Source organism: Nematostella vectensis, chromosome 4 (genome assembly GCF_932526225.1).
Source record: "Nematostella vectensis chromosome 4, jaNemVect1.1, whole genome shotgun sequence".
Taxonomy (NCBI): domain Eukaryota; kingdom Metazoa; phylum Cnidaria; class Anthozoa; order Actiniaria; family Edwardsiidae; genus Nematostella; species Nematostella vectensis.
Window position 1 is genome coordinate 13,318,329 of NC_064037.1, and position 17,897 is coordinate 13,336,225.

Consider the following 17,897-nt stretch of genomic DNA (forward strand, 5'->3'; position numbering starts at 1 on the left):
TATGTAAGCTAGAAAACGGATACTTTGCTTTCGTTTGTAAGCCAAAATAATTTAACGTCACATTTTTTTGAGAAGCATTAGCTTTCTAATATAATGTTATTGATTAGAAGAAAAAACATCAGGTGATTGCATGCACAAAATGTGGGTGACTGGTGACTGATTCTGATGTGCAAAAAAAGTCACCACAAATCGATAACCGATCGGATTGCTTCGGTTTACTCATTCAAGAAACATAACAGTGAAGCAGCGGCGGCCAACATGGCCACGCTGATCGTAAAATCAGCTGACAATCCCCAAAATAACGGATCGCCAGTGCAACACAATGGTAGGGCTTGTGATGAAACAGACCTTGCTGCCACTAGACGGTTGATTCCGTCGCAAGAGATGGCTAAAAACCGCAAAGTTCATTGGTTGTGGGACGCTTTCGCCTTAGGTTCCATTCTGACTTTCCTAGCGGACATAGGGTCAGATCTCGTTGTAGCGGCCTTGTATTACCAAAAGGGAGAATATGAGTGGTTTGGAGTCACTCTAGGGTTCGTTGTGTTTTCGTCCATCGCATTGCAGATATTTTCAGCCAAATGGTTTCGCGATGATCGTGATACAAAATGGGGGATGTACGTTTTGCATTTCTTACATATCGGGCCGATTTTAAGGTGAGTTTAACTCTAAGGCTTCGCCCTTGACCTTTTAATGTGGATTAGGCCGTCTTAATGATGGTAAATTTATACACTATGTCATCACAGAGAGGAAAGAAGCCCTTCATTTAGTTAATATAACAAGCTTATAAAACTCGTATTATCAAACAAAACACCGAAACATTAGAGAACGCTAATCTTATATCCAAAGTGTTCGAATCTCGAATCCAACAGAAAAGCTTCGGAGTGTTATCATATTGACAAATATTTTCCAGAGTAGACTATTAATTTTGGAGATGATTCTATGAAATCAAATGCTTTAGCGGTTTATAGGTAATAATATAAACATTTAACTGTAACAACCAATCAGTACTTATGCTTATCTGTTTATATTATAATTACATTTGTGTCGCGTGGGAATTGCGCTTGTACAAAATTCATGCTGTGGATTGTGGTGTTTACAGAAGACATGCTGTCATAATTATTACTATGTTAATGGTACTATAATATATTTTACCTGACTAATATAATCTCTGAATAATTACACAAATCAGGCTGTATGCAACCTAAACTGCATAGCCCTGTGGTATAAATTTTGTAAACCTGGATGTTGCCAAGTGAAGAGCCTGTTCCAATAAGCCATTCATATGATCTGACACACAGTTTCCATTGACTGACAAGGACTAGTTTTCTGAGGTCTCATTGGTAGAGAAGATAGATAGTGCTTGTGTTGACCTAAATTGGCATGGACTCCTTTACAGTAATCAAATGAAACAATACTATAGCACAGAACAGCAAGTATTTCCTGATTTGTTTAATGTTAATCCTAACCTGTGTTTACTTGTAGGTATTGGAATGTATTTCGTACTGGCTGGCGCACACGCAGATCAACAGCGTCTTCTTCTGAGTACCACAGCTTTCTTTCCCAGTGGCGAGACATTTGCATGTTGCGACTTTTGGAGGCATACCTTGAATCTGCTCCACAGTTGGTTCTCCAGCTTTATATCTTATCATACAGAAGGCGCTTTGACATGAACTCAGACCTGATAACTGCTATTGCAGCAGCATGTTCTCTGGTTTCGCTAGCCTGGGCAATCGTCGCTTACCAGAAGTCTCTCCGTGATGTATTCTGTGACAATGTGTCCTGGACTGGTTTCTTCTTACAAGTAATGTGGAGACTGTTCATGGTGGCTTCGCGTGTGGTTGCCATGGTACTGTTTGCCTCCTATTTCAACTTATGGCTAGGAGTAGCCATTGCTCTTCATTGGCTCCTGATGTTTATTTTTCTTGTGACTCAGTCAACCAAGTTCTGCATGGACAATGATGGTCGAGACCATCCCTTGAGGGAAATGTTATTTGATGGTACAATTGCATTTATCTATATCTTTTCTTTCTTTAACATAACAGAAGGGATGACTAGAATCCGTGTAGGGATATTTTACTCCCTTATGTTCATAGAGAACTCTGTTTTTGTGTTGCTATGGTATCCCCACAGATCGCTGTTTGGTGATGTTGCCATAGCAGCAATAACCATAGTTATAGGTGGCTTCTTTCTTGGACTACTCTCAATGTTTATGTATTACCATTTCTACCACCCCAACATCCAAGAACAAGGAATGTGCTTCAAAAGAAAGACTGGCTTTAATGCAGTAGGTAATTATTCCTTCTCAAATATTTGGTGTTGTTGTTGCGAACTCAGAGCTATCCGACACAGAGAAACTAACCGATTGAGTACTGCTTGTGTATGCCATAAACCAAAGTGTGACTGCCTCAGAACTCAACCTGCTCCTGAACCTATGCTTATGGACATGGATATGATGCCAAGGTCACAATCGATTCTCTCCCTGCCCCCACAGCTTGTCAATCCTGGTCAGGCTGCATACTTACGTCGGGAGGGACGTCACGAAGTGATCCCAGACCCCATACCTATGCATGCCCTTTCACCGACGCCTTCTGATTGGGTTTAATTTGATGGCCTTATTCATGCTGGTACAATGATGTAATGAATACTATCAGGCGTGTGTCCAGAGGGGGTGTCCAAGATGGTAATCACTTAAAACATTTGACGGTTCACAAATTTGTTGATTAATCTTCAGTGTATATTCAGATAGACAAAGTATTTAGATAAATCTTAAGATTAATTATCAGAGCTAAAGGATGCCATTTGAGCATAAAAGTTCCTCTATGTAAGATTTACTGCCCTGGACCCCACCCCGCATTTTTTTTTCTAGACATGCCCCTGACATTACAATAAGTATACAATATAAGAGAAACAAATTCTACTTGTTCAAAAATTTCCCAAATATTTGAAGTAAAAACTAAGCAAGATTATTCTTAGCAGATGATAAACCAACAATGACGCTCTTGATTTTTTAGTGAGTTATGTATTCAATCTTTATTATTCTTAATAAGTTTTTGTACAAGTGTGAATGCAAAAATAGGATATTTTTAATACCAAACATTCTCAAGTATCTTACAAGGAGATAAATAATGTATCTCTTTTGATAATGGTCATTATTTCTCTAATGGTAACAGTTTTATTGGTTAGTGTAATTTATTGAATTATTTATTGAAATGAATTTTCTTATTTAACGAAATCTTAATAAAATATGTGCGATTGTGTATTCAAGTATAATATCTGAAATGTGTGCATTGCAAAAGTTACAGCAAAAAAGCCCTAGGACAAGGAATTTCTTTCGATTCACCTTAAGTTGTTTTTAAATGCTTTACCACAGGCAGCCCAAGGCTACTGCCATTGGTTTATACATTCCTTTATAAACCACTCAGAAGCCTTGGGCTGTGGTTTTACACAAAATATACAAATCTTTATTGCAAATTTCCCAAAATTTTATTTCTATGATCAATTTAGGGCTATTTAACAGGCCATCCGGTCTAAATTACAAATCAACTTGAAGAAACTTTCAATATGCACACTGCTTTGTACAATTTTGAAATATTTTACGCGTTTCCTATTAAAACATAGCTTCAAGGACCCCGATGCTCTGAGAATGACTGAAACAACCATCCATTATGTTACCACTTTATTAAATATCAATATCACTAAAGTTACCCATGCTTTTGTGATCAATAACTCACACAGGCACTAGACAGTCTATAAATATCGTCATGTGCCTAAAAATCCTTATTTAGCAGGCTGCCCCTACAATACGTATGCAGGGACATTTACAGAGGGGTGTCGAGGGGTCCACACCCTTCCCATGTTACGAAATGAGTTCGAAACCGGTTGACACCCGTGTTGGTGAATAAGAAGATGGTCAATTGTGTGTGTGTGTGTGTGTTTGGATAGAAAAAAACTTTTTAGATTGATCTAGTGACTTATTTCCAGAGCTAATGATGCGGATTTGAACTATATTGATCCGTTGCTTACTACCCATCAAGCGTTTTTCTCTAGACACGCCCTGGTATGGGTGCGCCCAGGTTTGATGAGCTCTTTCCACTATATGACCACAAGTCATGTTGTAGAGAGCTGAGGCTGGGAGAATGGATTAATCTTCCTACCCCCTCGTGACGAACGATAGCAGACGTGACAAAGGAGGCTTAGAAAATAAGATAAAACCACAAACATGTTAAAAGGGTTTGTGCCCAGTGTTATCATCATCGTAAACACTGTGCAAAGCAACCTGTAAATTGAGCGCAAACATGCTTGAAGCTGATGTCTCTGTTCTGGATATACCTTGTTCTAAAAATGGTGGATGATTTAACGCATTTTGTCCCAAGGTACCATTTACAGTACGTACAAGAATGCAGTGTGCATAAAGGTACCGTGTACGTAGTCGCACCTATAGTGCATGTTCCTAGATGCTCCTACCACCGTGCACCCATAGCCGTCCTTACAGCTACTCACACCCACCCCCAGCGCATAGTCATCAGGGAAGCACGTGGCTTGGCGATCCCCTATGCACCCTATGCGCACGATATGTGTGGTCGACACGGGCTTACGGTTAGGATCGTCTGTAGATGGTGAACACGTATTAGCCAGGTTCAATCCACACCACCCCTGCCTCAAGACGGACAGATCACAGCTCTTATCAAACGCTTTCAGTAGCGTGGCGAACGTGTACTGTTCTTGGGGCGTCACCCCGAACTGCGTCTTGAACAACTCCTGTAGCGGCATAGCTTTGTTGTGAGTGAAGGGCGCACAACCCGACACGGGCCCCGTGAAACAAAGCAGCAGAGCGCGCCCTTTTATCACGTTCCATCCCTCGTTTTTCATTGGGGTTTCCATGGTGATGTCAGTCGAGGTGTTGGCGTTGAATGTTTCATTGTTTGCCCAGTTGTCGCTAATTGGAGAGAAATCGGTTCCGGCGCCGTTGATCCTTGCTACTAGTGTCCAGCCCCCCAGTGCACGAGGTGGCACGTCCGGGTTATGGATATCCTTGATGGTTTTGCGTATTAGCTCGCAGTGCGTCTGTGGAAGAGCCATAGAACCAAACGTCAGACCTATGACTTGTTACAAGCAACTTGTCCTATTTAACTTAAAAGGAGCGTCATCCGTAAAATATATTCCGAGTTCAACCCGAACAGGCTCCGAGTACGCTCCGAGTAAAAACAGAGTAATCGAAAAAAAAATCCCGAACTTAAATCCAACAGGCTCCGAGTACGTCCCGAGTAATACTAACCAGGAAGGCCGTCAACGAGTTCTCTCCGAGTCAGCACAACTGGGCAGACAAAACATATCAGTAGACAGTAAGAGGTATCGATCTTTGCCAGGGTCAGCAATTGCTCGAAGGCCTTGTCTCATGGTCTTGTCTCATCGAACCAGGTGAAGGTTTCGTTACTCCAAGACGTAGTATTCTTTTAGGATTTGTATTTTAAAATGTAGTAAAAGGTTGTAAAAATAGAACTCTTTTTCAATGATTATGATGTTTAACATGCAACAAACGTACCGTTCTTATACATCTTGAACTGATGCATTTGAGTCTATACCTAATGAAAACTGAGTATGACATACATTTTTCCACCGTAAAATTCAATGTCAGTTTCGCAGAGTTGCGGTCACCTTAGTTTCATATAAGGGCTTAGTTCAACTCTATATTTAGGTCACATGACATATAAAAAGGCGGTCTGGTTAAACGCCCCATATATCTTATTGGTGCATGCGAAATGTAAGTTCCGAGTCTGGGGCCCAACTCTTGAGCATCCATAGTCGTCATAGCAACTGCTTACTCCAATCCCCACAGCGTAGTCATTAGGGCCGCACGTCCAGAGCATGTCGCCAAGGCAACCGATTCTCACAATGTGATTGGTAGGATTCAAGTTTGGATTGATATCTTGTGGGTGGCAGACGCTGGCCATGTTGAGCCCGCACCACTTGCGCGCCATCCTGCTGGTGTCACATGATTTGCCGAATAACTTGGCTAAAGTGTCGAATTCGTAGTGCTCGTCCACAGGGATCCCGAACTGATTATTAAATAGCTCCGACAAGGGTATGCCTTTGTTGTGCGTGAAAGTCGCGCAGTGCGAGTCCACGCCGTCATAGCACACACGAAGCACGTTTTCGTCCAATTCGGACCAGCCCCTGTTTTTCATGGTGCTTCGAGCCCGCGTATCAGTAGCGGTCTGCTGTCTTATGGTTGTGGTGTCTGCCCATGCGCTGCTGACGGGAGAGAAGTCGTTGCTAAGGCCGTTGATGCGCGCCACTAGTGTCCAGCCCCTATTGGCCATCGGCTCAAACTGACAGTGAGTCTGTGAACGAGCCAAAGGGACCATATTTACCACAGGCTACCCGGTGATGCCAAGAGCAACGAGGAGAGCTTCGGCACTTAAATTTATTATTGCATTTTATTTATTCTTTTTTATTATTTTTATAAGACTGAACAGTAAATACAAACGTCGTACAGAAAATCAGGTCAACAGTCACCTTATTAACATTCAACAGTCACCTTACTAACATTCAAGTTAGGCGCGTACGAGATTAATTTAAGCTCAAATGGCAATCTATTTAACAAAAAAGCATCCTTTATGGGCCTTACTTAAAGGCTCGCCCACAAAGACAATGTGAATACGAATATAGGCTATTGCTCCCTAATAACCAGGGAAGTTTGCCATTCGCAAACGTATTCCTGGCGAAAAGGGATCAAAGCGAAGCACTAGTTACCAGGACAAACTTATATAAATTATCTGAGACTCGCAAATGAAGTTTTTGGGCGTTCCTAGTAAGTATATCAAAACATCCGCGATATTTAGCATTGAATTAAGTTTACCTCTATCTAGGTCTACACAGTTCAAGCATTTGTACGCATGCGTTTCGTTGCATTCGTGCGCGTGTCCAGGGACTTCTACAAGCGTGCCCTGTGCTCTGGGAACGCGGGGTACCCTATGTCCAGGGACTTCTACAAGCGTTCCCTGTGTCCTGGAAACGCGGGGTACCCTATGTCCACCCTATACCCTATTACCCTATGCCCTGTGTCCTGGGAATGCGGGGTACCCTATGTCCAGGGACGTCTACAAGCGTGCCCTGTGCCCTGGGAACGCGGGGTACCCTATGTCCAACGTATACCCTATGCCCTGTGTCCTGGGAACGCGGGGTACCCTATGTCCACTCTATACCCTATGCCCTGTGCCCTTGGAACGCGGGGTACCCTGTGTCCAGGGACTTCTACAAGCGTGCCCTGTGCCCTGGGAACGCAGGGTACCCTGTGTCCAGGGACTTCTACAAGCGTGCCCTGTGCCCTGGGAACGCGGGGTACCCTATGTCCAGGGACTTCTACAAGCGTGCCCTGTGTCCTGGGAACGCGGGGTACCCTATGTCCATGGACTTCTACAAGCGTGCCCTGTGACATGGGAACGCGGGGTACCCTGTGACTTAGACCCAGAGGCCTCCTTTTCCAGGTACTTATCAGCAGATTACCTGGAAAGGCTCCTTTGCGCCTTTGATCCAGTAGGCGCCGCTTTCGGCTTTAGGAGTTTGTATGTACACGACCTGACAGCTAACTGCAGGGTTCTCCTTGCTAAAACCAATGGAATAGAGTGGGTTAGAGCAGGGTTCTCCTTGCTAAAACCAGTGGAATAGAGTTAGACAATTAGACAGGGATGGTCGGTGGGTCAGCCATGAAATGCAAAGTACTTACCATTTTCCAATGGGACACGGGGGTGCACCCCCGCCGCCACCGCCACCCCCACCAGACTGACCGGATCCTCCGCCTTGTCCAGCACCCCCCTCGCCCTTCTGCTGCTGTTAAAGCAAGCATCCTCCGTTAGATTGTTGAGTAATACTGCTAAGATTAACTCCTTTCCAATTGGCTCCTTTTCCAAACACTTTAATTAAGTTTTTTGTGAACAATCAGCTACTTTCAGAACCAATTCACAGTAACGTTTGTCGCAGGGGCTTTTTTTTCTCCCCAAGGAAAATAACAACCTACACAGACTCGCCCGACACTATGCTATTACAGAGCCGTAGCAGGGGGTGGGGCACTGGGGTCACGTGCCCCCCTAATATTTTTTTTTTAATTGTAAAGAATTGACCAGTAGGGGCGTGGCTGTGCCCCCCATTTTTTTCTTGATATTTTTGTATCGTCCCCCCCCCATAATTCGATACCTGCTACAACCTACACTGACACACCCGACGCTATGTTATTACATTACCTTGCATTGCTTCTCGAGGGCGTTGATTTTTGCAGTCAGCGTGGCTATGATACCGGGCGAGCATTGGTACTAGAAAGTAGATGGAGTGTTAAATGCAGGGGACCCAGTCTATTCATGACGTTAACATGCGATAGTGTAATGTTCAACGAGCTCTTCATAGCAACACACTTTCTGCATAACCTGTGCAAACATGGGTTGTAGAATGTCTATAGCAACACACTTTCTACATAATATGTGCTTACATAAGATGGTATTATGTCTATAGCAACACACTTTCTACATAACCCATGGTAACGTGTCAGAATATAGCAACACACTTTCTACATAACCCATGCTAAAATTGTAGAATGTCTATAGCAACACACTTTCTACATAACCGGTGCTAACATAAAGACCTATAGGATAATAGAGTGTCTATAGCAACACACTTTCTACATAACCGGTGCTAACATAAAGACCTATAGGATAATAGAGTGTCTATAGCAACACACTTTCTACATAACCGGTGCTAAAATTGTAGAATGTCTATATCAACACACTTTCTACATAACCGGTGCTAACATAAAGACCTATAGGATAATAGAGTGTCTATAGCAACACACTTTCTACATAACCGGTGCTAACATAAAGACCTATAGGATAATAGAGTGTCTATAGCAACACACTTTCTACATAACCGGTGCTAACATAAAGACCTATAGGATAATAGAGTGTCTATAGCAACACACTTTCTACATAACCGGTGCTAACATAAAGACCTATAGGATAATAGAGTGTCTATAGCAACACACTTTCTACATAACCGGTGCTAAAATTGTAGAATGTCTATATCAACACACTTTCTACATAACCGGTGCTAACATAAAGACCTATAGGATAATAGAGTGTCTATAGCAACACACTTTCTACATAACCGGCTAACATAAAGACCTATAGGATAATAGAGTGTCTATAGCAACACACTTTCTACATAACCGGTGCTAACATAAAGACCTATAGGATAATAGAGTGTCTATAGCAACACACTTTCTACATAACCGGTGCTAACATAAAGACCTAATAGAGACATAATAGAGTGTCTATAGCAACACACTTTCTACATAACCGGTGCTAACATAAAGACCTATAGGATAATAGAGTGTCTATAGCAACACACTTTCTACATAACCGGTGCTAACATAAAGACCTATAGGATAATAGAGTGTCTATAGCAACACACTTTCTACATAACCGGTGCTAACATAAAGACCTATAGGATAATAGAGTGTCTATAGCAACACACTTTCTACATAACCGGCTAACATAAAGACCTATAGGATAATAGAGTGTCTATAGCAACACACTTTCTACATAACCGGTGCTAACATAAAGACCTATAGGATAATAGAGTGTCTATAGCAACACACTTTCTACATAACCGGTGCTAACATAAAGACCTATAGGATAATAGAGTGTCTATAGCAACACACTTTCTACATAACCGGTGCTAAAATTGTAGAATGTCTATATCAACACACTTTCTACATAACCGGTGCTAACATAAAGACCTATAGGATAATAGAGTGTCTATAGCAACACACTTTCTACATAACCGGTGCTAAAATTGTAGAATGTCTATATCAACACACTTTCTACATAACCGGTGCTAACATAAAGACCTATAGGATAATAGAGTGTCTATAGCAACACACTTTCTACATAACCGGTGCTAACATAAAGACCTATAGGATAATAGAGTGTCTATAGCAACACACTTTCTACATAACCGGTGCTAACATAAAGACCTATAGGATAATAGAGTGTCTATAGCAACACACTTTCTACATAACCGGTGCTAACATAAAGACCTATAGGATAATAGAGTGTCTATAGCAACACACTTTCTACATAACCGGCTAACATAAAGACCTATAGGATAATAGAGTGTCTATGGCAACACACTTTCTACATAACCGGTGCTAACATAAAGACCTATAGGATAATAGAGTGTCTATAGCAACACACTTTCTACATAACCGGTGCTAACATAAAGACCTAATAGAGACATAATAGAGTGTCTATAGCAACACACTTTCTACATAACCGGTGCTAACATAAAGACCTATAGGATAATAGAGTGTCTATAGCAACACACTTTCTACATAACCGGTGCTAACATAAAGACCTATAGGATAATAGAGTGTCTATAGCAACACACTTTCTACATAACCGGTGCTAACATAAAGACCTATAGGATAATAGAGTGTCTATAGCAACACACTTTCTACATAACCGGTGCTAACATAAAGACCTATAGGATAATAGAGTGTCTATAGTAACACACTTTCTACATAACCGGTGCTAACATAAAGACCTATAGGATAATAGAGTGTCTATAGCAACACACTTTCTACATAACCGGCTAACATAAAGACCTATAGGATAATAGAGTGTCTATAGCAACACACTTTCTACATAACCGGTGCTAACATAAAGACCTATAGGATAATAGAGTGTCTATAGCAACACACTTTCTACATAACCGGTGCTAACATAAAGACCTATAGGATAATAGAGTGTCTATAGCAACACACTTTCTACATAACCGGTGCTAAAATTGTAGAATGTCTATATCAACACACTTTCTACATAACCGGTGCTAACATAAAGACCTATAGGATAATAGAGTGTCTATAGCAACACACTTTCTACATAACCGGTGCTAAAATTGTAGAATGTCTATATCAACACACTTTCTACATAACCGGTGCTAACATAAAGACCTATAGGATAATAGAGTGTCTATAGCAACACACTTTCTACATAACCGGTGCTAACATAAAGACCTATAGGATAATAGAGTGTCTATAGCAACACACTTTCTACATAACCGGTGCTAACATAAAGACCTATAGGATAATAGAGTGTCTATAGCAACACACTTTCTACATAACCGGTGCTAACATAAAGACCTATAGGATAATAGAGTGTCTATAGCAACACACTTTCTACATAACCGGCTAACATAAAGACCTATAGGATAATAGAGTGTCTATGGCAACACACTTTCTACATAACCGGTGCTAACATAAAGACCTATAGGATAATAGAGTGTCTATAGCAACACACTTTCTACATAACCGGTGCTAACATAAAGACCTAATAGAGACATAATAGAGTGTCTATAGCAACACACTTTCTACATAACCGGTGCTAACATAAAGACCTATAGGATAATAGAGTGTCTATAGCAACACACTTTCTACATAACCGGTGCTAACATAAAGACCTATAGGATAATAGAGTGTCTATAGCAACACACTTTCTACATAACCGGTGCTAACATAAAGACCTATAGGATAATAGAGTGTCTATAGCAACACACTTTCTACATAACCGGCTAACATAAAGACCTATAGGATAATAGAGTGTCTATAGCAACACACTTTCTACATAACCGGTGCTAACATAAAGACCTATAGGATAATAGAGTGTCTATAGCAACACACTTTCTACATAACCGGTGCTAACATAAAGACCTATAGGATAATAGAGTGTCTATAGCAACACACTTTCTACATAACCGGTGCTAACATAAAGACCTATAGGATAATAGAGTGTCTATAGCAACACACTTTCTACATAACCGGCTAACATAAAGACCTATAGGATAATAGAGTGTCTATAGCAACACACTTTCTACATAACCGGTGCTAACATAAAGACCTATAGGATAATAGAGTGTCTATAGCAACACACTTTCTACATAACCGGTGCTAACATAAAGACCTATAGGATAATAGAGTGTCTATAGCAACACACTTTCTACATAACCGGTGCTAAAATTGTAGAATGTCTATATCAACACACTTTCTACATAACCGGTGCTAACATAAAGACCTATAGGATAATAGAGTGTCTATAGCAACACACTTTCTACATAACCGGTGCTAAAATTGTAGAATGTCTATATCAACACACTTTCTACATAACCGGTGCTAACATAAAGACCTATAGGATAATAGAGTGTCTATAGCAACACACTTTCTACATAACCGGTGCTAACATAAAGACCTATAGGATAATAGAGTGTCTATAGCAACACACTTTCTACATAACCGGTGCTAACATAAAGACCTATAGGATAATAGAGTGTCTATAGCAACACACTTTCTACATAACCGGTGCTAACATAAAGACCTATAGGATAATAGAGTGTCTATAGCAACACACTTTCTACATAACCGGTGCTAACATAAAGACCTATAGGATAATAGAGTGTCTATAGTAACACACTTTCTACATAACCGGCTAACATAAAGACCTATAGGATAATAGAGTGCCTATAGCAACACACTTTCTACATAACCGGCTAACATAAAGACCTATAGGATAATAGAGTGTCTATAGCAACACACTTTCTACATAACCGGTGCTAACATAAAGACCTAATAGAGACATAATAGAGTGTCTATAGCAACACACTTACAGGTGAAGGTTGGCAGGTCCCTGGCTCTCCCCGAGGACCCTGGTCAGTCAACACAAAGCTTATTGTTATTAGTTTACCCAGTAATGGAGCACAGGTAGCTTATTATCCGGATTACCCAAGGTTTAATTTATAATAAAGAAATGTGGGGATTAGGTCACGACAGTTACACGGAAACACGGGGATAGGGCACCTCTATAATACGGAAATACGGGGATAGGGCATCTCTATAATACGAAAACACGGGGATAGGGCACCTCATTAATACGGAAATACGGGGATAGGGCACTTCATTATTGCAGAAACACTGGGATAGGGCACCTCTATAATACGGAAACACGGGAATAGGGCACCTCTATAATACGAAAACACGGGAATAGGGCACCTCATTAATACGGAAATACGGTGATAGGGCACCTCATTAATGCGGAAACACGGAAATAGGGCACCTCATTAATACGGAAACACGGTTATAGGGCACCTCATTAATGCTGAAATACTGTGATAGGGCACCTCTATAATACGGAAACACGGGAATAGGGCACCTCTTTAGTACGGAAACACGGGAATAGGGTACCTCTATAACACGGAAACATAGAGCTAAGTGCTTAAGTATATGAATTAGATGAATTAGCTTAAAAAGTTGCCTGGTGCATGTCTTATTTTGTGTGACCGCTGACCTTGTTGCCTGGTGGCCCTTGGGGCCCCTTTGGTCCTGGTGGTCCCTAAAAAAGACAAAGTGGCATTTTTCATCATGGTTCAAGGTGAAGATCCCGCGATATAGACCGCGCGAGGATACCGCGATAAACATTTTCTTATTGTCCATCCATTTGAATGCAACTCGCTAGAAATGCACTGCAGAATACACGCACACTTCTTTGCCCAACTTATAGCGACATTTACACGCTAGTCTTCCAGACATGTACACGCGAGTCACCCAGACGTGAACACGCCAGTCATACATGCGAGTCATCCCGACATGTGCACGCGAGTCATCCGACATGTACACGCGAGTCACCTGGACATGTTCACGCGAGTCATGTAGACATGTACACGCGAGTCGTCCAGATGTGTACACGCGAGTTACCCAGACGTGTACACGCGAGAGTCATACATCCGAGTCATCCCGACATGTACACGTAAGTCACCAAGATGTGTACAAGCGAGTCAACCAGATGTGTACAAGCGAGTTACCCAGACGTGTACACGCGAGTCATACACCTGAGTCATCTAAACATGTACACTCGAGTCACCTGGACATGTACACGCGAGTCATCCGGACATGTACACGCGAGTGACCTGGACATGTACACGCGAGTAATGCAGACATGTACACGCGAGTTATGCAGACACGCAAGTCATCCCTACATGTACACGCGAATCGTCGAGACACGCAAGTCATGTACACGCGAGTGTTGCTGTGTAAGCGCGAGTCATTCTTTGTGCAAGCGAGTTATTTCACCTTGACATTTACCTACCTTCGGTCCTGGTCTCCCCGAGTTTCCGTCTTTGCCCTTCAGTGCAAGAGTCATTACATTCTACGACGAACAACATTTAAGTAACGCTTTTTTAGGCCAGACCACATAATTGGCTCGAAAAAATGGGGGATGCCAGTGTTTTATAGAACTGATAAGGCTATTGGATATGTATGTGTGCAAAAGGGGAGGGGGAGAGGAGTGGTAGGTCTTATGGTCTATCTAGGTAGAATCTGTCCTAAGGCTGTATTCACAAGGATGTGTGTTTTATGGTGATGGCGGTGGAGGCGAAGGAGTTGGGTGGGGGGGGGAGATATGTGGCGAAGGAGTTGGGGGGAGGGGAATCTTACTTGTTTAGGACCCATCAGCGGTCCTTCCTGTTTGGGCTGCAAGGGTGGTTTAGTTGGGGCAGCCTGCTGTGCGGGGCTGGACGCGGCTGCTGGTCCCGGGGGTTTGAGTTCGGATGATGGCTGCGGCGCGGGTTTCGGTGGAGCTGGTTGTACCTTGGGCATCATCAATAACGGTTACGATTTTGATAAATACAAAAAGCCCAAAAAGTCGTGTTCGTGAACCAGAAGAATAAAGACAATATACCAAAAACTGGAATTCGACTCTGCCAAATTTTCGTCGCAGAGTCGAATTCCAGTTATTGGTGTATTGGTTACGATTTTGAGTTATAGGGGCACATGACAAGCTTGCGCTCTTATTCGGAAGTATTCAAATTCGAAAGCTGAGGTGCGCGCGTGAAAATCCACACAGTGCAACTTAGCATATCAGCAATTATAGTTTTAGGTTTCATTTCTCATACTTCGAGCACAACTAGTTTCATGGGCTCTGGCAGGTGGGTGCCACATGCCAAAATTATTAAAGGAATGACCAGTGGCCTGTAATACCCTTTTTTGAAAATTATTTTTGTCATAAATTGATGAAAAATGATATTTCATAAATTGACTTTTCAGACTACGAACTAACAAACAACGAATGGTTCCTTTCAGTAAGGGACTCTATCAAGGCATCCAGGTACGGTATTACTACACAAGGTCAGAAAACACCAGAAATCGGTCATAAACGCGATAATGCAATGTCCATCAGACTTCGTCCAAACAAAGCCATATGAATTCACTTTTTTTGTACAAAAGTTCATAGCTGCCCGCCCCTTATTAATATTGATATAGTAACGTACCGGAGGGCTTGGCGGTACTCCCGCTGTGGATCCTGGGGTCGGAGTGGGTGAGGCAGCCTGTTACGTAAAGAAATAAGATCAGACATATGATGTGATTCGTCGCACTTACTCACTCAAGGAATGAATGAGACTTGTCTTCCACCAGACACATTTGTCTGGCTTAGGCCATGGTTGGAATTGCCTCGGTCATATTGCAAACCTATTTTCAAACAGAATCAGGATTTTTCGGGGCATAAAGACTTACTGTGTCAGATGCTATCATTATAATTAATGCGCCAGGAGGACACTCCTGCAGAAGCGTTCAAAGGATGGGGGGGGGGGGGTGATCGTCACCGTCACCATCACCCTCACCCTCACCATTATCACCACCATCATCATCACCATCACCATCACCATCACCATCACGACACCGTCACCATCACCATCACCATCACCATCACCATCACCATCACCATCACCATCACCATCACCATCACCATCATCATCACCATCACCGTCACCGTCACCGTCACCGTCACCGTCACCGTCACCGTCACCGTCATCGTCACCATCACCATCACCATCACCATCACCATCACCATCACCATCACCATCACCGTCACCGTCACCATCACCATCACCATCACCATCACCATCACCGTCACCATCACCGTCACCGTCACCATCATCACCATCACCATCACCATCACCATCATCACCATCACCGTCACCATCATCACCATCACCGTCACCGTCACCGTCACCGTCACCGTCACCGTCAACGTCACCGTCACCATCATCACCACCATCATCACCATCACCATCATCACCATCATCACCGTCACCGTCACCATCACCATCACCATCACCATCACCATCACCATCACCATCACCATCACCGTCACCGTCACCATCATCACCATCATCACCGTCACCGTCACCATCACCATCACCATCACCATCACCATCACCATCACCATCACCATCACCATCACCGTCACCGTCACCATCATCACCATCACCATCATCACCGTCACCGTCACCATCATCACTATGCGGCTTGATTGGCTTACATTCTGTATCAGCATGGGGGGAGTCTGCGAGTTCACTCCAGGGGCTTCCTTGCCTGTGTTGCTACCAACCGGTATTGGTGGCAATGACTTGAGATCCACGATGCCTGCGCCTGTAGCGGCCGGGGAGGCTGGCACTAGCAAGTATGTACCATCAGGCTGTTTGTGAAGCCTATACTTCTGCGCTTGCGCAGTAGACAGCAGCAGCAGGGCTGCCACGATCATGTGACGAGCTGGGTTCATTTGGAATGCCTGTGTTTTCTTAGGCCTGCCCTACCATTCTCGTTAGCGTGCAACTAAAAATCACAAAATGTTTATCACAGGCCCATCATATTCTTTATGTATTAGCTATTACCGGTACGGGACAAATGGCATTGCAATTAAATTAAAGGACTCTTCTCCTATCGATAGATGACATTGGCAGGAGTAAATAATCATCCCGTGCTCGAATAAGCGCCTCCTGTAAGAGGAAAAATTTAATAAGCGCCATCCCCGAATTATCGGCGCCTCGCCTTTACGTGTTACACATAGACTTCGATGACGAGGGGGATTGAAGGTTATAAAGGAAGTGTGATTACTGACAGTAGTACTCGTCATAACATTTTATATTGAAATCTTGTTTTTTCCAGGGACATGAACAATTATATAAGCGACGGGGCGCTTATTCGAACAATTTTGGTAAAGGCAAAGGCGTCATTCAGTTTAAGTGAGCCAACGGCCCATTTACTTGTGGTAGCGGACTTATTCATGGTTTTCGTATCTTTACTAATCCATGTCAACAAAACCTGGAAAAACTTGAAGATTGTTGCCTTTTAACCTAATAACATTTGACATCACAACAATAACAACAGTCAGAGATAATTGACCTAATTGCCTTTAGGATGTTCAGTTTGCTGGAAACATTGAAATCGAAAACGCGTTATACATTGCCGCAATTCTCGTGATTTTACCAATTATATTCACACTGGTCACCTGTCCGGGTCAAAACAAGTAAGAAGACGGCACCAGAAACACGCAGTCTACGACTTGGCGAAAACAGACGGGCACAACAAGCCGTGAGTTTGGCGCAAGATGACCGTCTATGTACGATGACCAGACCAGCGATCAAAATTGTAGCGTCAACGTTTCACTGGTTCCAATGGATATATCATTTACTCTTTCGGGTAAACAGTGGGGGAAATGCCATCAAAGTTTCGTGTGATTTAATGTAATTTGATCTAGCTATCGATAATTATATGGAAGCGTTAAGTATTTGATTATCAATTAAAAGAACAATAAAAAAGTGTCCACTTACCTCGTGAATTCACAGATTAACAAGGGCTCCAGCCTTAAACAAACGCCACAAGGAAAAGTCGCAATCTTAGACGAGTACTATGTTAGGAAATTATATCACCAATCTATGCATTTTTGACAAGTCATTAATATTTGATTAGTTGGTCGGGGAGACTGGTGTCCAGCGTGACAGTTGTTGTGACAAGCGCACCA

At 42.5% G+C, this 17,897-nt stretch overlaps 2 protein-coding genes across 4 annotated transcripts; one reads left to right on the top strand and one right to left on the bottom strand.

The window, feature by feature from the left end:
* Positions 1–62: 62 nt before the first annotated feature.
* On the top strand, positions 63–3,259 carry LOC5511050 (XK-related protein 4). Its single transcript, XM_032380282.2, has 2 exons — positions 63–653; positions 1,483–3,259. The coding sequence occupies exons 1-2, from the start codon at positions 166–168 to the stop codon at positions 2,600–2,602; spliced, it is 1,608 nt and encodes a 535-aa protein (XP_032236173.2). The 5' UTR covers positions 63–165; the 3' UTR covers positions 2,603–3,259.
* Positions 3,260–3,659: 400 nt separating this feature from the next.
* Positions 3,660–17,844, bottom strand: LOC5511070 (collagen alpha-1(XVII) chain). Of its 3 annotated transcripts, none has more exons than XM_048726934.1 (11): positions 17,707–17,844; positions 16,416–16,708; positions 15,364–15,420; positions 14,531–14,683; positions 14,184–14,243; positions 13,386–13,430; positions 12,709–12,747; positions 8,241–8,309; positions 7,727–7,827; positions 7,507–7,606; positions 3,660–5,064 (listed from the first exon to the last, which is right to left on the bottom strand). In XM_048726934.1, the coding sequence occupies exons 2-11, from the start codon at positions 16,653–16,655 to the stop codon at positions 4,381–4,383; spliced, it is 1,548 nt and encodes a 515-aa protein (XP_048582891.1). In that variant the 5' UTR covers positions 16,656–16,708; positions 17,707–17,844; the 3' UTR covers positions 3,660–4,380. The 3 variants fall into 3 exon arrangements, with proteins under 3 accessions (XP_048582891.1, XP_048582890.1, XP_048582892.1); XM_048726933.1 differs by having other exon boundaries at positions 7,727–7,830; XM_048726935.1 differs by lacking the exon at positions 3,660–5,064 and adding an exon at positions 5,449–6,341 and having other exon boundaries at positions 7,727–7,830.
* Positions 17,845–17,897: the final 53 nt, after the last annotated feature.

Bases quoted from the DNA above. Each gene is read 5' to 3' on its own strand.
- LOC5511050 (XM_032380282.2), top strand. From the start codon at position 166: ATGTGCAAAAAAAGTCACCACAAATCGATAACCGATCGGATTGCTTCG. The intron at 654-1,482 runs GTGAGTTTAACT...GTTTACTTGTAG, and splicing joins CATATCGGGCCGATTTTAAG to GTATTGGAATGTATTTCGTA.
- LOC5511070 (XM_048726933.1), bottom strand. From the start codon at position 16,655: ATGAACCCAGCTCGTCACATGATCGTGGCAGCCCTGCTGCTGCTGTCT. The intron at 14,684-15,363 runs GTACGTTACTAT...ATGATGCCCAAG, and splicing joins GAGTACCGCCAAGCCCTCCG to GTACAACCAGCTCCACCGAA. The intron at 7,831-8,240 runs GTAATGTAATAA...TTGCTTTAACAG, and splicing joins CCCTCGAGAAGCAATGCAAG to CAGCAGAAGGGCGAGGGGGG.